This window comes from Panthera pardus, unplaced genomic scaffold (genome assembly GCF_024362965.1).
Source record: "Panthera pardus isolate Hobbes unplaced genomic scaffold, ASM2436296v1 HiC_scaffold_13, whole genome shotgun sequence".
NCBI lineage: Eukaryota > Metazoa > Chordata > Mammalia > Carnivora > Felidae > Panthera > Panthera pardus.
In genome coordinates, this window is record NW_026526688.1 from 110,023,681 (window position 1) to 110,041,400 (window position 17,720).

Consider the following 17,720-nt stretch of genomic DNA (forward strand, 5'->3'; position numbering starts at 1 on the left):
CCTCCTCCTCCTCCTCCTCCTCCTCCTCCTCCTCCTCCACCTCCTCCTCCTCCTCCCTTCCTTTCTTCTCTCTCTCTCTCTCAAAAATAAATAAATAAACGTTAAAAAAAATACTTTAGGTGTTATCTTTTATCCTTCAAACCTAAAATCTGTCATTGTCACACTTGACTATGTGATTACAACTTGACCCCATTTTAAGGAGAAACTCTACATGCTAGATCAAGTCAACACAGTGCAAAAAAAAAAAAAAAAAATCACATCATTTGTACTATACATAAGTCATTCCTTTTCAGAATTCAAAATTTACTTCCAAAATAAACTCTTTTACATTCAATTTGTCTTTGTGTTGTGAGGCTAGATGATGGCTATTCACATAAGAAATGTGATTTGCCCCGGATGTCCCCTATTTATTATTAATGAGCATATTTAATTATAGACGGTTATTTGAGAGAACTACCAAGAGATGAGTAAAGCAACTGTTAACAGCGTCATCTGTTGAGGTGGGCAGCACCAGGCATCAGGTCATTCCTCAAGTGTTTTCATGCCACATCAAGATAGGGCACACTTGTCAGGAAATGGTAGCTTAAGTTGCAGCATGAAGGATGATGGTTAGATGAAAGGGTTTTTGTCATCGAAAACTTTGTTAAGTACTGCCTGTGAGAGAGGAGTTTTTGTTTGTTTTAATCAACGTATTTTAAAACCCCGTGTTGTTCTGAAGAAGGCAGGGGTTCATTCTTCCAAACAATTTTATAGTTATAAAAAATCAACACACTGGAATAAAAGGGATTACTTCTAGTCACCACAACTGTTCTAGAAAATAAAGCTGATTTCAACTATGTAAAGTAAACCACTCCAAAGAAATGCAATTGATCTTAAGTTGGTTGTGGTAATTGCATATTTCTGACAAATTCCAGTGAATCATTTCTTCTGATTCCTTGCACAACTTAAGTTTGGCACATAGCTCACAGTTCATTTTATTTCCTAGTATCAGAGACCCATTCCTTATGAAGTTATGAAAAATTCATTTCAAATGATTTGATTTTGAAAGCATTAACCTGGATGTCTACTCTATTTTTTTTTCTGTTTTATTGATGATTCACTTATCTTCTAATGGCCTTAATGATGACAAGTTTTGACTTTTGTAAAGTAAATGCATCTGAAGTGTGCTGTCTCATAAAACACATTATTGGAATAGCAATATTTGTCCTTAACCTTTGGGTGTATGGCAAGATTTTTCCTCTTTGGACACCCACGATTTCAAACTTGTTTTCTATATCACTTAACCTGTCTCTAAATAGATGAAGTTAAGATCTAACTATTAAACAATCACAAAAAGCCCTCGTATCTTTATTCTATTTCTAAGACTAACAGAAGTATAGCAATTTTACTAATGTTAGTAGAAATAAAGACAAAAATAAATTTCCTTATAAGAAGTTATGGTGTCATGAGTTCCTACTTATGGATGGATTTATATGTTTAGTTTACAAGCCAAACTTTATCAATAAGGAGTTTTCAGAATGTAAAATGTTTCCAATACTAGTCTTAATATTTCCAATAACCTTATTTTATTTTATACTTAAAATGAGTTATTTTTATGATATTTATATATTTAAAACCAATGAGTTAGATATAAAACCTAATCTAAAATATTAAACACTATGTTCAAAGAAAAGTTATATATGTATGTGTATATATATATATATACACACACACACATACACACACGGCTCTCCAATTGAAAGCAATGGTCTTGTTCATTTCTTATTTAATGACTCTGGGGTACTTGATTTTTATTGTACATTTCCCTAACCCTTTTATATTTATATTACCCTTGTTTATACATAAGTATAAACAAAAAAATGAAAGAAGGCGTATATTATTTTAATGACTTCCATTTCTTGATTGTTGGGTACCTCATCTTATTCAACACCCTTGTTTTCTTTATCTTAAACTAATTCACCTCAAGTACTGGGGGGAATTTTTAAACATAATATAAAGTGTGAACTTTGGCGTGAACTCATTGATTTTTATATGCGAAAACTTGGTAATATCTCACACCACACTCTGGACAGACCCCAAAGTGCTTAGTTTTCGACTCCCATGGTTGTCAACGGATACTTTGGATTATGGATGTATTACAACTGGTAGTTCCACTTCCCAGGTTTTAAAGTGCAAAGTGCATTTGTGAGCTTTCCGGAAAGGAAGCTTCGCAATAATAATATCTGTGCGTGATTCAGTTATTGGTACATCTCACACTTGGAATGAATTTTGAGACAAAAACAAGACTGGCAAGAGAATGGGTACGCTCATGTCCAAAGCAGGTACTAAATTTTTCATGCCCCTCTTCTCAGTTGTTAAAACTGATTTGGCCGACAGCTACATTGACTTCCACTTTGGCTGCATCAGTTGGAAAGCATCAAAGCACAACAGACAGCATTACATTCAAAAATGCAACAGGATTTCAGGCAACACACAAAGGCTCCAAGGGTGGGGTACTTTGGGGTCAGGAAATGACCAACTCTCACACAGCGCGCAGGCAGTCAGGGTTCACACAGTTTCTTCATCTGCACAGAGTTTTGGATCCAGTAGTTATATCCTCATGTCCTGAGAATGCACAAGTTCACAGCCATCCCACTGCTAGAGAAATGAAATTCCTCTAAATGTAGGTTGCCAGATTTAGTAAATAAAAATACAGGATGACCAGTTAAATTTGAATTCCAGACAAATGATGAATAATTATCTTAAGATAAATATGTCTCAACTATTGCACAGGACATACTTATACTAAAAACAATTACTTGTCATTTATCTGAACTTCAAATTTAACCAGGAGTTCTGTATTTTATCTGATAACCCTATCTATCTACATGGTGTCTGCTCCCTGAAGGACATTTAATACAAAAAAAACCCAAAAAACCAAAAAACAAAAAAACAACTAGGAAACATGTTAAGAGGATTACATTAGCAGGTGCCTCTCAAGTATTTGTTTTGAGGGAACTGAAGGGAAAGAGTATGTAAGAGACAAGTGAGAAGATAAAACAAAGTGAACTTTATAGTGACTGGTAGGTTGAAGTTTAGTTTGATATTACAATTACCGAAATTGGGATTTCGCAGCCTAAAGGATGCGAGCATTTTTTTATTGTTTTGATTAATATTTTATTTATTTTTATTTGAAAATCTACACATAGCCTACATAGTGCTTTTTGCTTTTTTTTTTTTTTTTGCAGAGGGGAGCATATGAATGTGGAGTAAATCCATAACCATCAAATGGTTTGGAATTGGTCAGTTAAGAAACAAATTAACAGTGGCCATAGAATCACACAACCATTTCATGTGGAGTTTCTTTGAAGATTCTATAAAATTCTCCCCTCAAAAATATTAACCTAGGGGATTTCAATAAAGCATCACATAGAATATACTTATATATGTTACTCTTATGATAACATAATTTAACACAGTATCACCATTGTTCCTTGATCCTGAAGGCATTGAAATGTAAATACGGAAAATACAGCATAGTGGGAAAATATACAGAGCACTTTCCTTGAAAGTTACTGGTTCATACAGGTCTCAGTTTAAAAAAGAGAGGTGGTCACCATCTCTGCACAGAAAAAGGATGTGGATTACTTTTAAAGTTCTAAGAAGTAACTAGAAATTAAACTCAAATTGGCATGTTTTTAAATTACTCTTATCCTTAATGGAATAATTAAAGATTAATTTATGATATTATTACCTTCGGACCAATAAGCTATAATTAGGGAAATATAAACATAGACTATATTTCAATGATTTAATGGTTTTATGCTCCAATTGGGAAATAATATAAAGAGAGAGTATTAAATAATATTTAAACCAAATTAATTCATCTCACATGGATTTTGTCCATGCATCAGAAACTTAGCACAGAAATAGTGTGTAAAATGCAAAGACATGAGAAAGTGAGAGGGAATGCAAATGAAAACATTCTGTTTCACAACTCAAATGGAATGATATACCAAAATTTAACAACGGTAGTCAATCAATTGCTTTTGAAAATATGACTCAATAATAAGCACTGATGCTTATTGGGGGAGAGTTATCTCTATCGCATACGTAAAAAAAATCTCAATATTCCAGTGGCCCCCTGTTGAGCTCTAAATACTGACTACACCTTGTGCAGGGTAAGGAGAAATTTTGCATTCAACGATCAAAGTTTAAAGTGGCAGACTCTAAGAAAATTAAAGAAACATAAGGAAGTTGGAAGTTAAAATCCTAATTCAGATTAGGCAGAAGAATTCTGGGACATCCAGTAGTCCCTGGCAGAATAAACGTTGTCTGGAGACCAACATTCATTTCAAGATACACGAAAAAGTCATAATGGTATAATTATTTCAGGTAAGAGAGGCTCCACTCTAGCAAACAAAATGAAATCAAAATGAAAAATCAAAGTGAGGTTAGAAAATGAAAAGTCCATGTTATTGAAAGAGGAAGAATCTGATATCAAATGAAAATCCATAATATGGGTCTATCTCTGGTTAACTATCTGCTATGAGTCATTGTGGTACTGACTTCATATGACAATCAAAATTACCTGGACTACAATTCACTCAAGCAACTAGAATGTGTCCTTAAGATTTTATTCCAACCAATCATTCATTCACATTCTGAGGAGCTTTCAGAATGTATTTTGTTCTAATAAATGGATTCACGATGCATGTTTAATCCATCTGCACCAGGAAGCTGAAACAGCTTCCACAGCTTACATTCTATTTTCTAACACAATTGTTCTCAGCGAAGGTCTGGTGATTATTTTAATAACTTGTTATTATGGAGGCTCTTCTCAAAACTCGGCTGCTCTACCTATGATGACATACACACGGACATCCCTACACACATCCAGACTCTCTTTTCCTCTCGCTCCTTCTCCCTGTGGTTATTCTGACCCAAGCCATACTCACAATGTTAGTGACATCTGGAGAGGCTCCGTTCTGCAGCAGAAGGAGGACAATGTTCAAGTGGCCCATGAAGGCAGCCACATGTATTGGTGTGAGGCCAGACTGCGAAACAAAGCAACAGCAGTTTTACTCCTCTGCACCAGTGGGGGCTTTGGGGACTTCTTCAGATAAATAACACTTGAGTAAAGAGGACAGAAGATGGGGGACAGGAAGGGAAAGAAGGAGTAAGAGAAGGAATGTTTCGTGACAAGCTGAAACATTTTTCTACCTCTGTGATAGCTTGGATTGAAGCCCCATATTTCACCAGCAGTTCCATGACTTTGATGCGGTTTTTCTTGCAGGCAATGTGCAGTGGAGTAAAACCATTCTGTGCAAAAGACAATCAAGTTAGTTGAAAACATGCAGAAACGATCCTCACGCAACTCCATGCTGGCACATTGCAGGCAATAATGTTACATCGTCACATAATGTTACCATTTTTTCAAATGCCGTAGGTGTTGGAAATTTGGAAAGAAAAGTGGTGTGTGCTCCCGTAGGCCCCCAACTTTGTTTATATGTGGGGGGCCTGTATAGAATTCTATTCGTGTGGTTACAGAGAAAAACAAAAGTAAAGAAAACTGCATGGGCCTCCTTACCAGAAGTTCGGAGATGTTTTAAAGTATACTGATTGGTCAGGTGATGAAATGGCTTGAAGGTGCATGGAAGGTAATCATCTATTTTTCTGATGAAAGACCATTTCTTAGGGCATAAAAACTGTTCATCTGTTTGACTTCAAAACTCTACAAGCATGACTGCCTCTACAACAAACGTTTCAGCTTCGCTAACATCTTCAGGCGGGGGTGTTGCAAATTAGCAGAAATCATTATTTATGCTAATAATTTTTACATCCAAAAGTTATATATCTTCCATTAAGAAATTTTTATAAGGAATTGTTGTGTATTAGCAGAAATCATTATGCTGATAATATTTTATATCCAGAAGTTATATTTCTTACATTAAAACATTTTCAATTTTATCATTTTATAAAGATACGATTATTAAGTTCTTGAATGTTTTCAAGACAAGTATGGAGAATTTCTGGAATTAGTGGAATAAGATATCTCTGAGGCAAATGAATGTGGAGATGTCTCTAAGACAGTTTTTAACTTTCCAAACTAGGCAATGTGTAGGAATTGGGGGCAATTACATAAAAATTTGTTAATTAGTCCCATGCTTAACCCTTATGTGTAAGTATTATAATTTTATTTGAACAATTATCCCTTTGAACAATTATCATTTGAACAATGATCCCTACATACAGAATGGCTCTGTCTGTTCTGCCAGTTAGTTACTTTGCTTGTCCGAATGGGGACTGATCATCAGTCAATATTTTTCTACACTAGCAGTTCTCAAGAAAGCATATTGTCTTACTTAACCTAATGACTTATTATTCTTCACGATGTTCAAGTCACTTCCCATTTATAAGTTATGTAGTAAGCCAGGTATAAATAGCCAAATGTATGTGTAGCACTTAAGTGATTTTTAATTATGAGTGTAATATTTTATAAGCTTATTGACCACTATCCAAATGAAAGTGAGTATTTTCCTCCTTATAAGAAAATAAATATCCTTACATAATTTCATATAACCCTAAAAATATATTTGCTTCCTGGGCAATTAGGAATAAATTGATTCCAATGGAAAATTTTCTAATAAAAATAAGATTTATTGTTTAATAATTCTCATGGCACTCTCTCATTTTAAATATTATCTGAAGACTAATTTAACTGGCATAAACCATGTACATGTATAGGATAAAGGCTTGCTTTTAGTTTGAGAATTAGGAAACAAGAGGCATAAATTAGTACATGCCTAATACTCCCAACGATTATTGTTAGAATATAAGTGAAGCAAGGAAGATTTATTCAATATTAGACCTTGGGAAATACATATGCTGCTCTAGGGACAGCCTCTTGTAGATTTCTCTTGACCAATTCCCATAATAGTTTACATGAAATGTTTCTTGAAGCAGGAAAGTGCTAAGCATCACTTTTCTATTAGACTGTGTTTGGGGAATCAGGTCAGTAAGGAAATTCTCTAAGTGAACTCTTTGCAGGCTTACATTTTACCCTGTCTTAACATGGTCAAACCTACTCAGCACTTTAAAACCATTTTTTCCCCAAATAGAGATTAATAACATTCAACTTTTCTACACTTTCATTCTGACTTGGCATAGAGGTGTTTAGAATTTATTTTGTGATTTCCTATTTTCAACTTCTATTTTCCATTTAAAAGTGTTTACCACTACAGAAATTTCATATCTATCTGAAGCTTGCTAGTTGTGGAAATGGTACCTTGGTGTTTTCCTAAATCTATCCTTGCTCACCATCATTTAATAGCAAACTGTGAAGGCATGAGGTAGGCAGGCCACTTGTAGGCGGCAACAAACTTAGCAGAATTAACTTCATATATGTAACCACACTTTGCTGGTGCACCATTGATCAATCACTACGGTATACTGATCTCAGTCTCTATTCTGTTAATGTGGACTAGGCCAGGTTTACCAGAGCTCTGGCGTTTGGATTGGCTCTTTTGTCCAGAAGGAGTTTGGTGACACGGTAGTGGCCACAGTGTGCAGCAACGTGGAGGGCCGTCAGGTAGTCTAGGGTGACATCGTCAACAGGCGCCTTGTGCTGTAACAGGTGCTTCACACATTCCACATGGTCCCCCTGTGCAGCCATGTGAAGTGGAGACAGCCCGTTCTGCATATCGAAAACACAACAAGACCAAGTCCACATTTCAGTCATGACTTCCAGGTTGTGAAACACAGCAAAGTCAATTCTTGATATCTGGTACAGTTGGTAGCAGAGGGAAAAATAATCTCCACTTGACATCTAAATGTATGGTAGACTGTGTGAGGTGCTGAGGGAAGCTAAGAGAACATTTAATTTCATAATTATGCTATTTTAGGCAAAACAGAAATTAATACGTCTTTTGTGAATGAATACATGATACTGTGTGGCAATTCAGATGGCTCTCACAATTCTTAGGGCAATGTTAGATATTTAAAACAAGCGATGGCTGATGCTGAAATTATTTGTATCCAATGCCACTCAATTAATCTCTCTGCAAGATTTTCTTTACTTCTAAATGGGGGGGGGGGTGTGTGGATGAAGGAGGGTAAAGTGGGTTCATCAAGGAGAGAAAGATATTTTGATCGTCTCTTAGATCCGTGCTGCTCTGAAATTCTAGAATTCCTTTTTCCTATCATGAGACGTGAACTGGACTTGGAGAAAGCAGTCAGGTAAGGGCTGAAAAGTGTGAGACAAATGTGGATCATGTGCCAATGACCTTCCAGCTTTTAAATTTTGAAAATAATATAAATTTATCATCATTGATGGTGCCCAAAACAGCGTTAGTCTTAATTGTCAGAGAAGGTCAATAGCAGGAATGTAAGATAGGAGGGTAATTCACTGAGGATTATCAGTTTAGGTAAGACACTCAGTTTTAAAATTTAAATAAATAAGCTTATAAGAAAAAATACGTCAAATTAGGGCAGAAACTAAATTAGAAAACATCTGCCCATTAAAAAAGAGTCTTTTCTTAATAAGCAATGCAAATACAGTGACTAGGGAATAATTGTTGACCAAGTACACAGCTTGGAAGTCATTACATTCAAAGAAGTAGAAACTGTGTCTGGATAAAAAGCCAGAATGTGCTGAAGGCCTGATATTCTCAACAAGGAAGGTGATTTCAACAATGAGGGACAACTGAAACCAAATACAGCAAAGTCTTCACTTGTGATTTGGGGTGGCAGAAGTATGCGATTCTGAAATTATTAATATACTTTCTTTGTTTTTTGAATACTCTTTGCCCATAATTATTGCTTTTATGTTAAAAAATTCTTGAAATGAACTTAGAAGAGCAGGGTGATGAGAAGGTATTTATGCATTGGAGGGGAGATAGCATAAGGGCAAAGTGTAGAAGAAATTCAGGCCTTGGCAGTATCTGGGGTGATGTGTGGCATGTGTCTCTGACAGTCTACCAATCTTTAATGTGGTTTTATCCACTTAAAAGTTATATGGAAAATAAAATCTTCAGCAGTTAATTCTTTGTTACATTTCACAAATATTTACTGCATACCTACTTAGGTTCTGATCAAGTACTGAGGGTACAACTAGAAACATAACAGACAGGGACCCCCTGTCTTCATGGAGGTAACATGTGGTGGACAGACAATTCAAAAAGAATAAGAATTAAAATATATAGTATGTTAGAAGACCATCAGTGTTTTGTTTTTTTTTAATTTTTTTAACATCTATTTTTGAGAGATAGAGAGAGACAGAGTGTGAGCAGGGGAGGGGCAGAGACAGAGGAAGACACAGAAACAAAGCAGGCTCCAGGCTCCAAGCTCCGAGCTGCCAGCACAGAGCCCCATGCAGGGCTTGAACTCACAAACTGGGAGATCATGACCTGAGCTGAAATCCGATGCTTAACCAACTGAGCTATGCAGGTGCCCCAGAAGGCCACCAGTATTAAGAAGAACACTAAAGCACTGGATGGCCAAGGGAGTTTGTGTATATGAGTGCACTGTGGATAGGCTAGCCAGAAGTAGCCTCGCTGACAAGGTGAGTTTTGGTGAAAGACATGATGACAGTATGAGAGCTGGTCCTGCTCATCTGGGGGAGAATATTTGAGGATGAGGAAAAGCAAATACAAGCATGTCCGGTTGAGACCACCAGCATGACTGATGAACAGTAGGGAGCAGAATGCAGCTGAAGACACGTGAATAAGAGGAGTGAATAAGGAGAGCAATTCAGGCAAGAGACCTACAAGGCAGGGTGGACTTTTTGATTTCTACTTGGAGGGAGCTGGGATGCTTTTGAAAGGTTTAAGACAACAGGATTACTCTGGCTGTTCTGTTGAGAATATACCGAATGGGGTTAAATGAGAAAAAGGGAGTCAAATTAGCATCTCTTGCAATCATTGAGGTAGGGTTGATAGTGATCTAGACCAGGGGGGTGGTAATAAGACTGTTAAGAAATTGCTGAATTATGAGGTATTTTGAGGGAAAACGTGACAAGGTTTAGTGATAGGATATGAAGAGAGAGGAGAGTCAAGCACTGCATGATGTATTTGACCTGTGAAACTGAAAGAATGGGATAATAAACATCATTTGAGATCAAAAGACTACAAGAAGGATTAGGAGTAGGGGTGAGGGAAATTCAGCAGCTGAGTTTTGAACTTACTAAATTTGAGAGGCACAGTAGACATCTATGCAGCAATGGTAAGTTGACATCTACAATATAGAGCTCTGGAGATACATAGATGTGTGTCATCAGCGTATAAGTTGTATTTAAAGATGAAACTGGATGGGATTTCTTAGTGAGTATGGATAGACAAATAAACAAAGTGAGCTCTGGAGGTTCTAACATTCAGCGACGTGGGAGAGAAGAGGCGACAGGCAAGGAGACTAAGCAGAAGGAAAGACAGAGGGGTGTAATGTCCCAGAAGACAAATAAGGAAAGGAAAGTGTTTTGAGAAGAGAGGAGCAAGCAACTGTGTCAGACGATAGCAAGAGGAGAGAACACAGACTATATGGACAGATTCACGTAATTGGTAGATAGGAAGACAGGAGTCTATAGAAATTCTCTTCTGATTACTTCAGTTCTGTCAGTGCTGTGAGAAGTGACAACAGAGAAAGAAGTCTAAAGAAAGAAAAAAGTATAGAACAGTCAGGTAGCAGGGAGTAAGAGCGAACACACTTGGGAAACATATCGTGATTGTCAGGCAGCATTAAAGGTCAAGTTGAGGTGAGCAATTAGGAATTTATAGTGAACCCAGTCAGTACGGCCGGGTGTTTTCTGCCACCACACTCAGCTGCAAGATTTGATCAGGGTCAAATATAGCAAGTGAGCATGAATATGTCAGGGAGTGATATGAATGATTATGCTGGGCAAAAGTGAGGGCATAAAAGTAAATGAGGGACAGTAAAACAGTGGCTGATGGACTCAGAAGAATAAACACATTTCTAGAGTTGGGGTTCCAGAGAAAGGTAGCTAAAACATACAGGGGTGTTTGGAGAGTCAGAGGTTAGACACAGAAAGGGGGGTTTACACAGGGTTTACAGTTACCAAATTGAGAGGCCAACCAGAAAGGTCATCTACAGCTGTGGCCAAAATCATTAAAGTCATCATGTATTAGAAGAGGGGTTGTGGTGAAGAGTCAGTTTGCCAAGAGCTAGCATTTTCAAATAATGGGGGGGGGGGAGTGAGTAGATAGATGAATATTTGCTTCAAGGAGGACTAATGGATGATTCAAAACCGGGAGTTTTATGTAAGGGGAAGAATAGTCTGGCATTAGGTGCCTATTCCATTCACAGGCTTATGGTATCAACTTGCCAACCTGATTAGTTCATCTTCTCCCTGTTCTTTACCCTGAACATAGCTCTACTTTTTGTTATTATCTCCTTATCTATCTTACCCACTCAATTTTGAGCTTCTTGAACAAACACTGTGTATTATTTACCTTGATAGCTCCTTAGTGATCAGAACACTGCCTGGCGCATTGTAGCTACTCAATATGATAATTGTATGCATGGATGAATGAATGACTGAATAAATGAATAGATACAATCATGCAGTCACAGATACTTTATGCTAGATCCTTACATATAAGTGATATTTGATATTATAAGAAAGCCAGTAAAAAATTCATCTAGGTAATCCATTGTCTTCATTAGTGACATGACAATTTTAGGTGAACTCTGTAGACAAGACTATTTTATAGTTTGTGGAAAAGCAAATCTGTCTGTTCTCAATTTGATATATGTTTTTTATTGGTTGCAACATGACTGGTGAAATTTTGTTATTTTCATTTAAATTTCAATAAGTTTTCTCCACAAAACTTTCTACAATTATCTCTGCATTATCCAGCCCAAAATGTCACATTTTAAAGATAAAACTCTACAACACTCATGGTATCAGTATGAGAATGAAAATAATACATACGATTTGAAACTACCATTTCATGGCCTATAGGGCACAGCTTTAAAGATTAAGTTCATTCTACACATATTTTAAATATGTGGGCTGGGTTTTGCTCCAAATAATTTCAAATAAATATTCAATTAAAATATAATACAAATAAAAAAAATTGTTTATTTTGGCTGTCTATTCTTCTCAGTTTACCCTAGTAAAAGCATCAGTTGGTGCCAATCCTGTTCAGGGGCTAGGCGAGGTAGAATACAGAGAAAATGTAAGAAGTGTCCTTTGTCTAAATTTTTCTTGTATTAAGGATCTGATTGTTGCATATGCTATAAAATAGTTCTGTGTGATTATTTTTTATCCGTATCTCATGATATTCCTTGGTAACCCAAAGAGTGGCTAGAAAATGGGGACTTGCACAATAATAATGCTTGTAAAATACATTTTGTAATGAAAACCTTCAACAAATCAGTTCCCGGTGCAGGTTTTGGTTAGAGTTTTCTTCATAGTTGAGCATATGGATGAAATAAGACAAGAAATGCTAGATGTACTGTGCCATAGAGAATGTTAGGCTTGTTTAATGGTTCTTCGTAGATGGCCTATCCTAAACTGTGCTTTCCATGTCATCTACTAATCCTAAATACAATCATCCAACACCATTGATAAGTAATTCTTTTTACTAGTATTGCCTAAGAGATAAAGATTAGAGAGCCAAAAGAATATCTTGTATTGCTAATTGTGCTACTTTAAAAGACAATTTTATATGTATTTTATAGCATCCCACAGAATCATAAAAGTACAGATCTATAGAATGTAAGGAATATTCTCATTTATATACAATATACTCATTTACATATAATAGAAATATATTCAAATTTCCATCTGTGGTAAAAATATAGAAAGAACTTGAAGGTATACATTCAACCCATTTTAATGCCTGTATTTTTTAGTTTTAAATAACTTTAAAACAGTTTGATATACACTCCTCATTTCTAGCACGCAATTGTTGAGTAATTAGAAACTACTTGATTAATGCTTTGATTTCAAGAAGAAAAGACATATTCAAAAAAGTGGCTTAAAGAGTTCTTTAGATCCCATCTTACCCATAATGACCCACCTTAGTCCTTGCCAGCAAGGGAGCACCCCGTTCCAACAGAAGTTCTACCACTTGGTCATGTCCACTTCTTGCAGCACAGTGAAGGGGTGTCAACCCATCCTGTCCAAAGAATTGAAGAATTAAGCCTGAGTTAACTTAAACACACACACACACACACACACACACACACACACACACACACACACAGATTGCCTCTTATGCCACTTCAAAGAGAAGGTTTCCTGAACTTGTTCCTAGTGATTCAATACATCAGTAATAGAACTATTAGTTAAATGATAGAGGAGAAGAGTGAGAGGAAGACAAGACAGTGAGAGATCCTGACAGAGGGCAAGAGAGAGAAAAAGAAAGATAGGGATGAAACAGAGTGAGGGTGTAGGCAAGCGAGATCTCACATGCAGAGGTTCAATGTAAAAACACATGTTGTTGGCCCTGTGTTTTCCTGTTTGGGAAGACGGAAAGGCAGAGTTTGTTGCATTTGTCGAACTTGAAAACCCTACCTGCTTGAAACTACAACCAGATGTTATATCATTAAACTATTTTCATTTTGGTTGCCCTAACATAATTTTACCCCCAAATTCTTCTTAACCTAATTTGTCCATCTATGTCATCTCTTGAATTGTTACTAGTTTTATAAATTCTCCTAAAATGCTCCCTGCTGCTCATGAGAAGAAAGTCATTTTATTCACATTCTTCTAAAGGTTTCCACATATATTTTTCAACATTTTAAAAACTACATACATATTTCTCAGAGGTGAAATTTGTTATTAATAATAATAGCATTAAAAAGGTGTCAAACAGAATTATGGCACAACTGTGTGTTATGTTACTTATAAAACTTTCTGACCTTGATGCTTCTCAGGTAGTTTCTGATTCCAGAGAAATCCTCAAATTCCCTCTGTCTTTTGGATTTTATTTCTCTTTAGGGTGAAATGGCCAGAGAGCAGAGTGCATGGGTAATATCAGGCAAAATGTACAAACGATGGGTAAGAAGTGAGAGAGAAAATGAAATCCTGAGTACATAAATTAACTAGAGATTTCAAGCTTAAGGGAAAAAAAACAGATTGTCATGGGGAAAGACATTGAGAAGGTAGGTAGCATTCAGAGAAAATGAGGGATGGGGACGTTAAGAGGACTTCAAAAGCTGAATTTTCCAGAACTCTAATAGCTTATCTTTTGTGTCTCTGTTTCCAGGACCATTGTTCTGAATTATGTTTTCCCCCTAATAAATATAAGTCATCTGAATCACAACACTCTTCCTATCCCAACATTCTGGGATCCTATGCTAGGTATTTTCCCTTTACCTTCCAGATCCATGCTCTACCTTTCTCTCCTCTGCTCCATGTCTGACAGAAAGAACTCTAGATTGTATTGGTGAGCCACCTTGCCCTCTGGCTTCTGGTTGACTATGGAAAATGCAGCAAGACCTGAAGCCACTCTGTAAAGGATCTCCCTAGTCTGGCTGTGTCTCTTTACCAAATATTATGATCCTGCCAAAGCAGCCTCCATCATGCAGTTTTCTCCTTTGTTCTGGCAACCTACTTCTCACCTTGCAGGCCTAGGGTTGGTAATGAGCCCTGCTGTTGGTAGCTCTGGGGATACTCTAATATCCTTTGTGCCTTCCCTACAATCCACCCTCAATGTTATAAACAGATCCTTTAATAAATCCATATTCAAATGATCAAATTTGAACATGCACTCTGGTCCTGGCTAGGACCTTGAGTTATTTGTCAGCGTAGAGCCCAAGGTGGTGTTCAAACTCAGGTACCACAAGATCATGACCTGAGCCGAGATCAAGAGCCAGACACTTAACTGACTGAGCCACTCAAGTGCCCTGGTCTAGAACCTTGAATTATAATGATACTTTGCTTTGTTAAATCTCCTTAGCTAGTATTAAGATACTGAATATCCAAAATAGACCTTGCAATTTTAGATATGTAGGAATTAGCATGAAAAGACTGCCTTTCCAGAAAAAAAAAAGTATTTAACTACTGTAGTTGGGATGCCAAGTTATTTTAAAGTTTGCCAGAGAGGAGTCTAAAAAAAGTAACTGTGCAGGCAAAGCGATTAAGATGATTGTGCTTTTGTATCTTGATAACATACCTTGTGGTTAAAGTACAGAGCATTAGTTGCTACTTAATTTATATAACTATTAGATATAGCTTGATTTCTCAAACATATTCTTGGTGGGAGCTCCATGGAGAACTAGAATTTGAGAAATCAACTATAGTGAATGAAGGCATTATATGCAATGGTCCAGCAAATGGGCTCTGGAATCAGGGAGCCTCAGGTGTGAGTCTCAGATCAGCCACTATGGATATTCTCTGTGAGGCTCAACTTCACAATACATAAAATGGGGATAATTCTTCTTATCCTATTTAACTTACAACCTTTGTTTGAAAGATGAGGGGACTCTGCCTTAAGTCATTTTTAGAATAGGTATTTTTCCTACAGAATACATGAAATATTCATTGTATAATCATGTTGAAATCTTCTGATATTCTCAGAATAACAATAGGAAAATATAGAGAACGCTTAAAACCACACAGGAACATCAAAGAACAGTAAGGATTACATTGATTCTAAATCTGATGCAATTTATCTACCCTTATCAAGGATATGGGAATTATACTAAATTCAAGTTTCCCAACATGCTCAATCTGAATAGATTTTAGATATTTTCTATAAGTACAGTGTCTCATTATTGCCCCCCACCCCCTGAATCTTACCAAGGTTTTGTGTTCCAGGACTTTTTTATTTACTTTTTTTAACTCCTAGGGGCAATGATCTGTTCAATACCTTTTTTAACTTAAATTCTTAAGACTGTATTTAAAGCTTACATTCCTCCCCTCCCACAATTCCTTTCCTTTTGTTCTTTTTTTTTCTTCACTAGAATCAGTTCATATCACACCATGATGTTGATAATCCTTAATAGGTTAAATCAATCAACATTAGAGGGACACCATTTTTCCAGTTGATAGCCCGCAGCATTAGCTGTTTACAATCAGTTCTTTCCTTACCTTTTCCCTTCCTCCCCTCTGCTTAGATTGTAGATGTAGCCTGAAGTCTGTGTATGAACACAGGCTCTTGTAATTACTACCCTGTGTATCCTAGGTCAAGTTTCATAACTCCTCTGAAAGTCACTTTTCCCCTTGGGAGTCTCATTTCTCAAATGAAGGCCTCCACATTTTCTCAACAAGCAGATAATACACACTTCATAAATTGTTAGGAAAAGAAATAAAATATTTGTAGAGTACTTAGCAGGGGGCCTAGAACAGTGAGCATATGACAATTGGTGGCCACTATTGCTGTTGCTTTAATAATTATGAGCACTTTTTCTGATATATTGGTTTTTGTTCATCACCTTTTAATGTTTTTGTATACTTTCATCGTTTGCATTGAAACATGCATTTCAATAATTTAACCTTATATGGAGTATCTCCACATATAAATAATATATAAGTTTAAAAATAAAGACAGAATAATGTTCTTAATAAAACCTGGATTAGTAATACCATTTTAAACCAGCTATGAAATTTCTGTTAATGTTTTTAACATTAATGTGAGATTTTTCAGATAGCAGAAAACCGAGCTCTGGTGAAAATGTCTCAGTTTCCCACTAGACCCCAGTCAATGATGAGAATGTCAATGACATGCACAATGTCTCAATGATTGACAAAGTGCTGGCAAAAGTGGGAAAGGATCAGTGGGCAAGATATTTTTAATTACCTGAAAGCCTCTACATATTCTGCTTTTCTCCAGATAATGAAAACCTTATATACGAGATTAACAATGAGAAGATCAGGTGGAAAATCCTTGATAGAATATACTAGATTGAGAATGTTTACGACTAGTATGTTTGCTACAAGAAACTGAGATCTCTATGATAAAAAATGAAAAAAAAAATATTATTCTTAATTCCTTATGTAGAGCCTCCATTGTACTACCTAAAAAGCAGTCAACAGTAAATGTAAAATTTTTCTGTTTTAAAATATACTTTCAAAAGACAAAAGAGAAAGCTAACCAGATTCCTTTTACTTTAATAATAAAATGTGATAGTTGCAGAACCAGCCTCCAAATTCCAGACCGCAGTCCTTGATTTCAGTATTACCTCCTACTTGACTTTGCCTTTGGTAAGAAAGATATAGTTGTTTTAGTTACAGCCAGAATTAAAAGAATTCAATTGCTTTTAAAATCCTACTTCTTAGAGATAAGGAAGTATTTTAACTTATGGTGGGAAAAGCTCAGTACCACCATTCAATACTGTACTGTACTCAATCCTGGGGTGTGCCGGAGCCAACCCACACAAACTAGCGAGAGCCAAGTTTTTGCACATCTCTTCCCAATTTTGTATTCAGTGATACCCTATTGGTAGCTCTAACTGGCCATGATGGAGGTATGGGGAGTATTTACACTACAGAAGTCAGCAAAGGCAGAAGCTCCAAATCAGAGTTTGTTTGTTTTTTGAAAGCCAATTAGTAAACTTTTACTAGCATACTGCTAATCTAATTCTTTGGGTACTATTAATTTGCATCTCTGTGAGTAAAGGGACCTAGTCTATCATATTAACTGCTGTATCTCTAGGCATTAAGTAGGAACTCAAAAACTATCTGTTTAGGGAATGAATGAACAGAAGATCCACACAATGTATACAATTATAAAATCTACTTTTTGATTTATAAGTCTTGAATGAAATTCAACTTATTT

The 17,720-nt window shown here is 36.3% G+C and overlaps 1 protein-coding gene across 50 annotated transcripts in view; it reads right to left on the reverse strand.

The window, feature by feature from the left end:
* ANK2 (ankyrin 2) overlaps nucleotides 1-17,720 on the reverse strand; it is a 669,482-nt gene that overhangs the window by 114,873 nt on the left and 536,889 nt on the right. For 48 of the 50 annotated variants that reach the window (XM_053901307.1, XM_053901312.1, XM_053901304.1 and 45 more), the window contains 4 exons: nucleotides 13,017-13,115; nucleotides 7,478-7,675; nucleotides 5,203-5,301; nucleotides 4,938-5,036 (listed from right to left, as the gene is read on the reverse strand). In XM_053901307.1, the coding sequence (XP_053757282.1) occupies nucleotides 4,938-5,036; nucleotides 5,203-5,301; nucleotides 7,478-7,675; nucleotides 13,017-13,115 (495 nt within the window). The remainder of the gene's footprint in view (nucleotides 1-4,937; nucleotides 5,037-5,202; nucleotides 5,302-7,477; nucleotides 7,676-13,016; nucleotides 13,116-17,720) is intronic. The other 2 variants (XM_053901315.1, XM_053901347.1) reach the window with 1 other exon arrangement.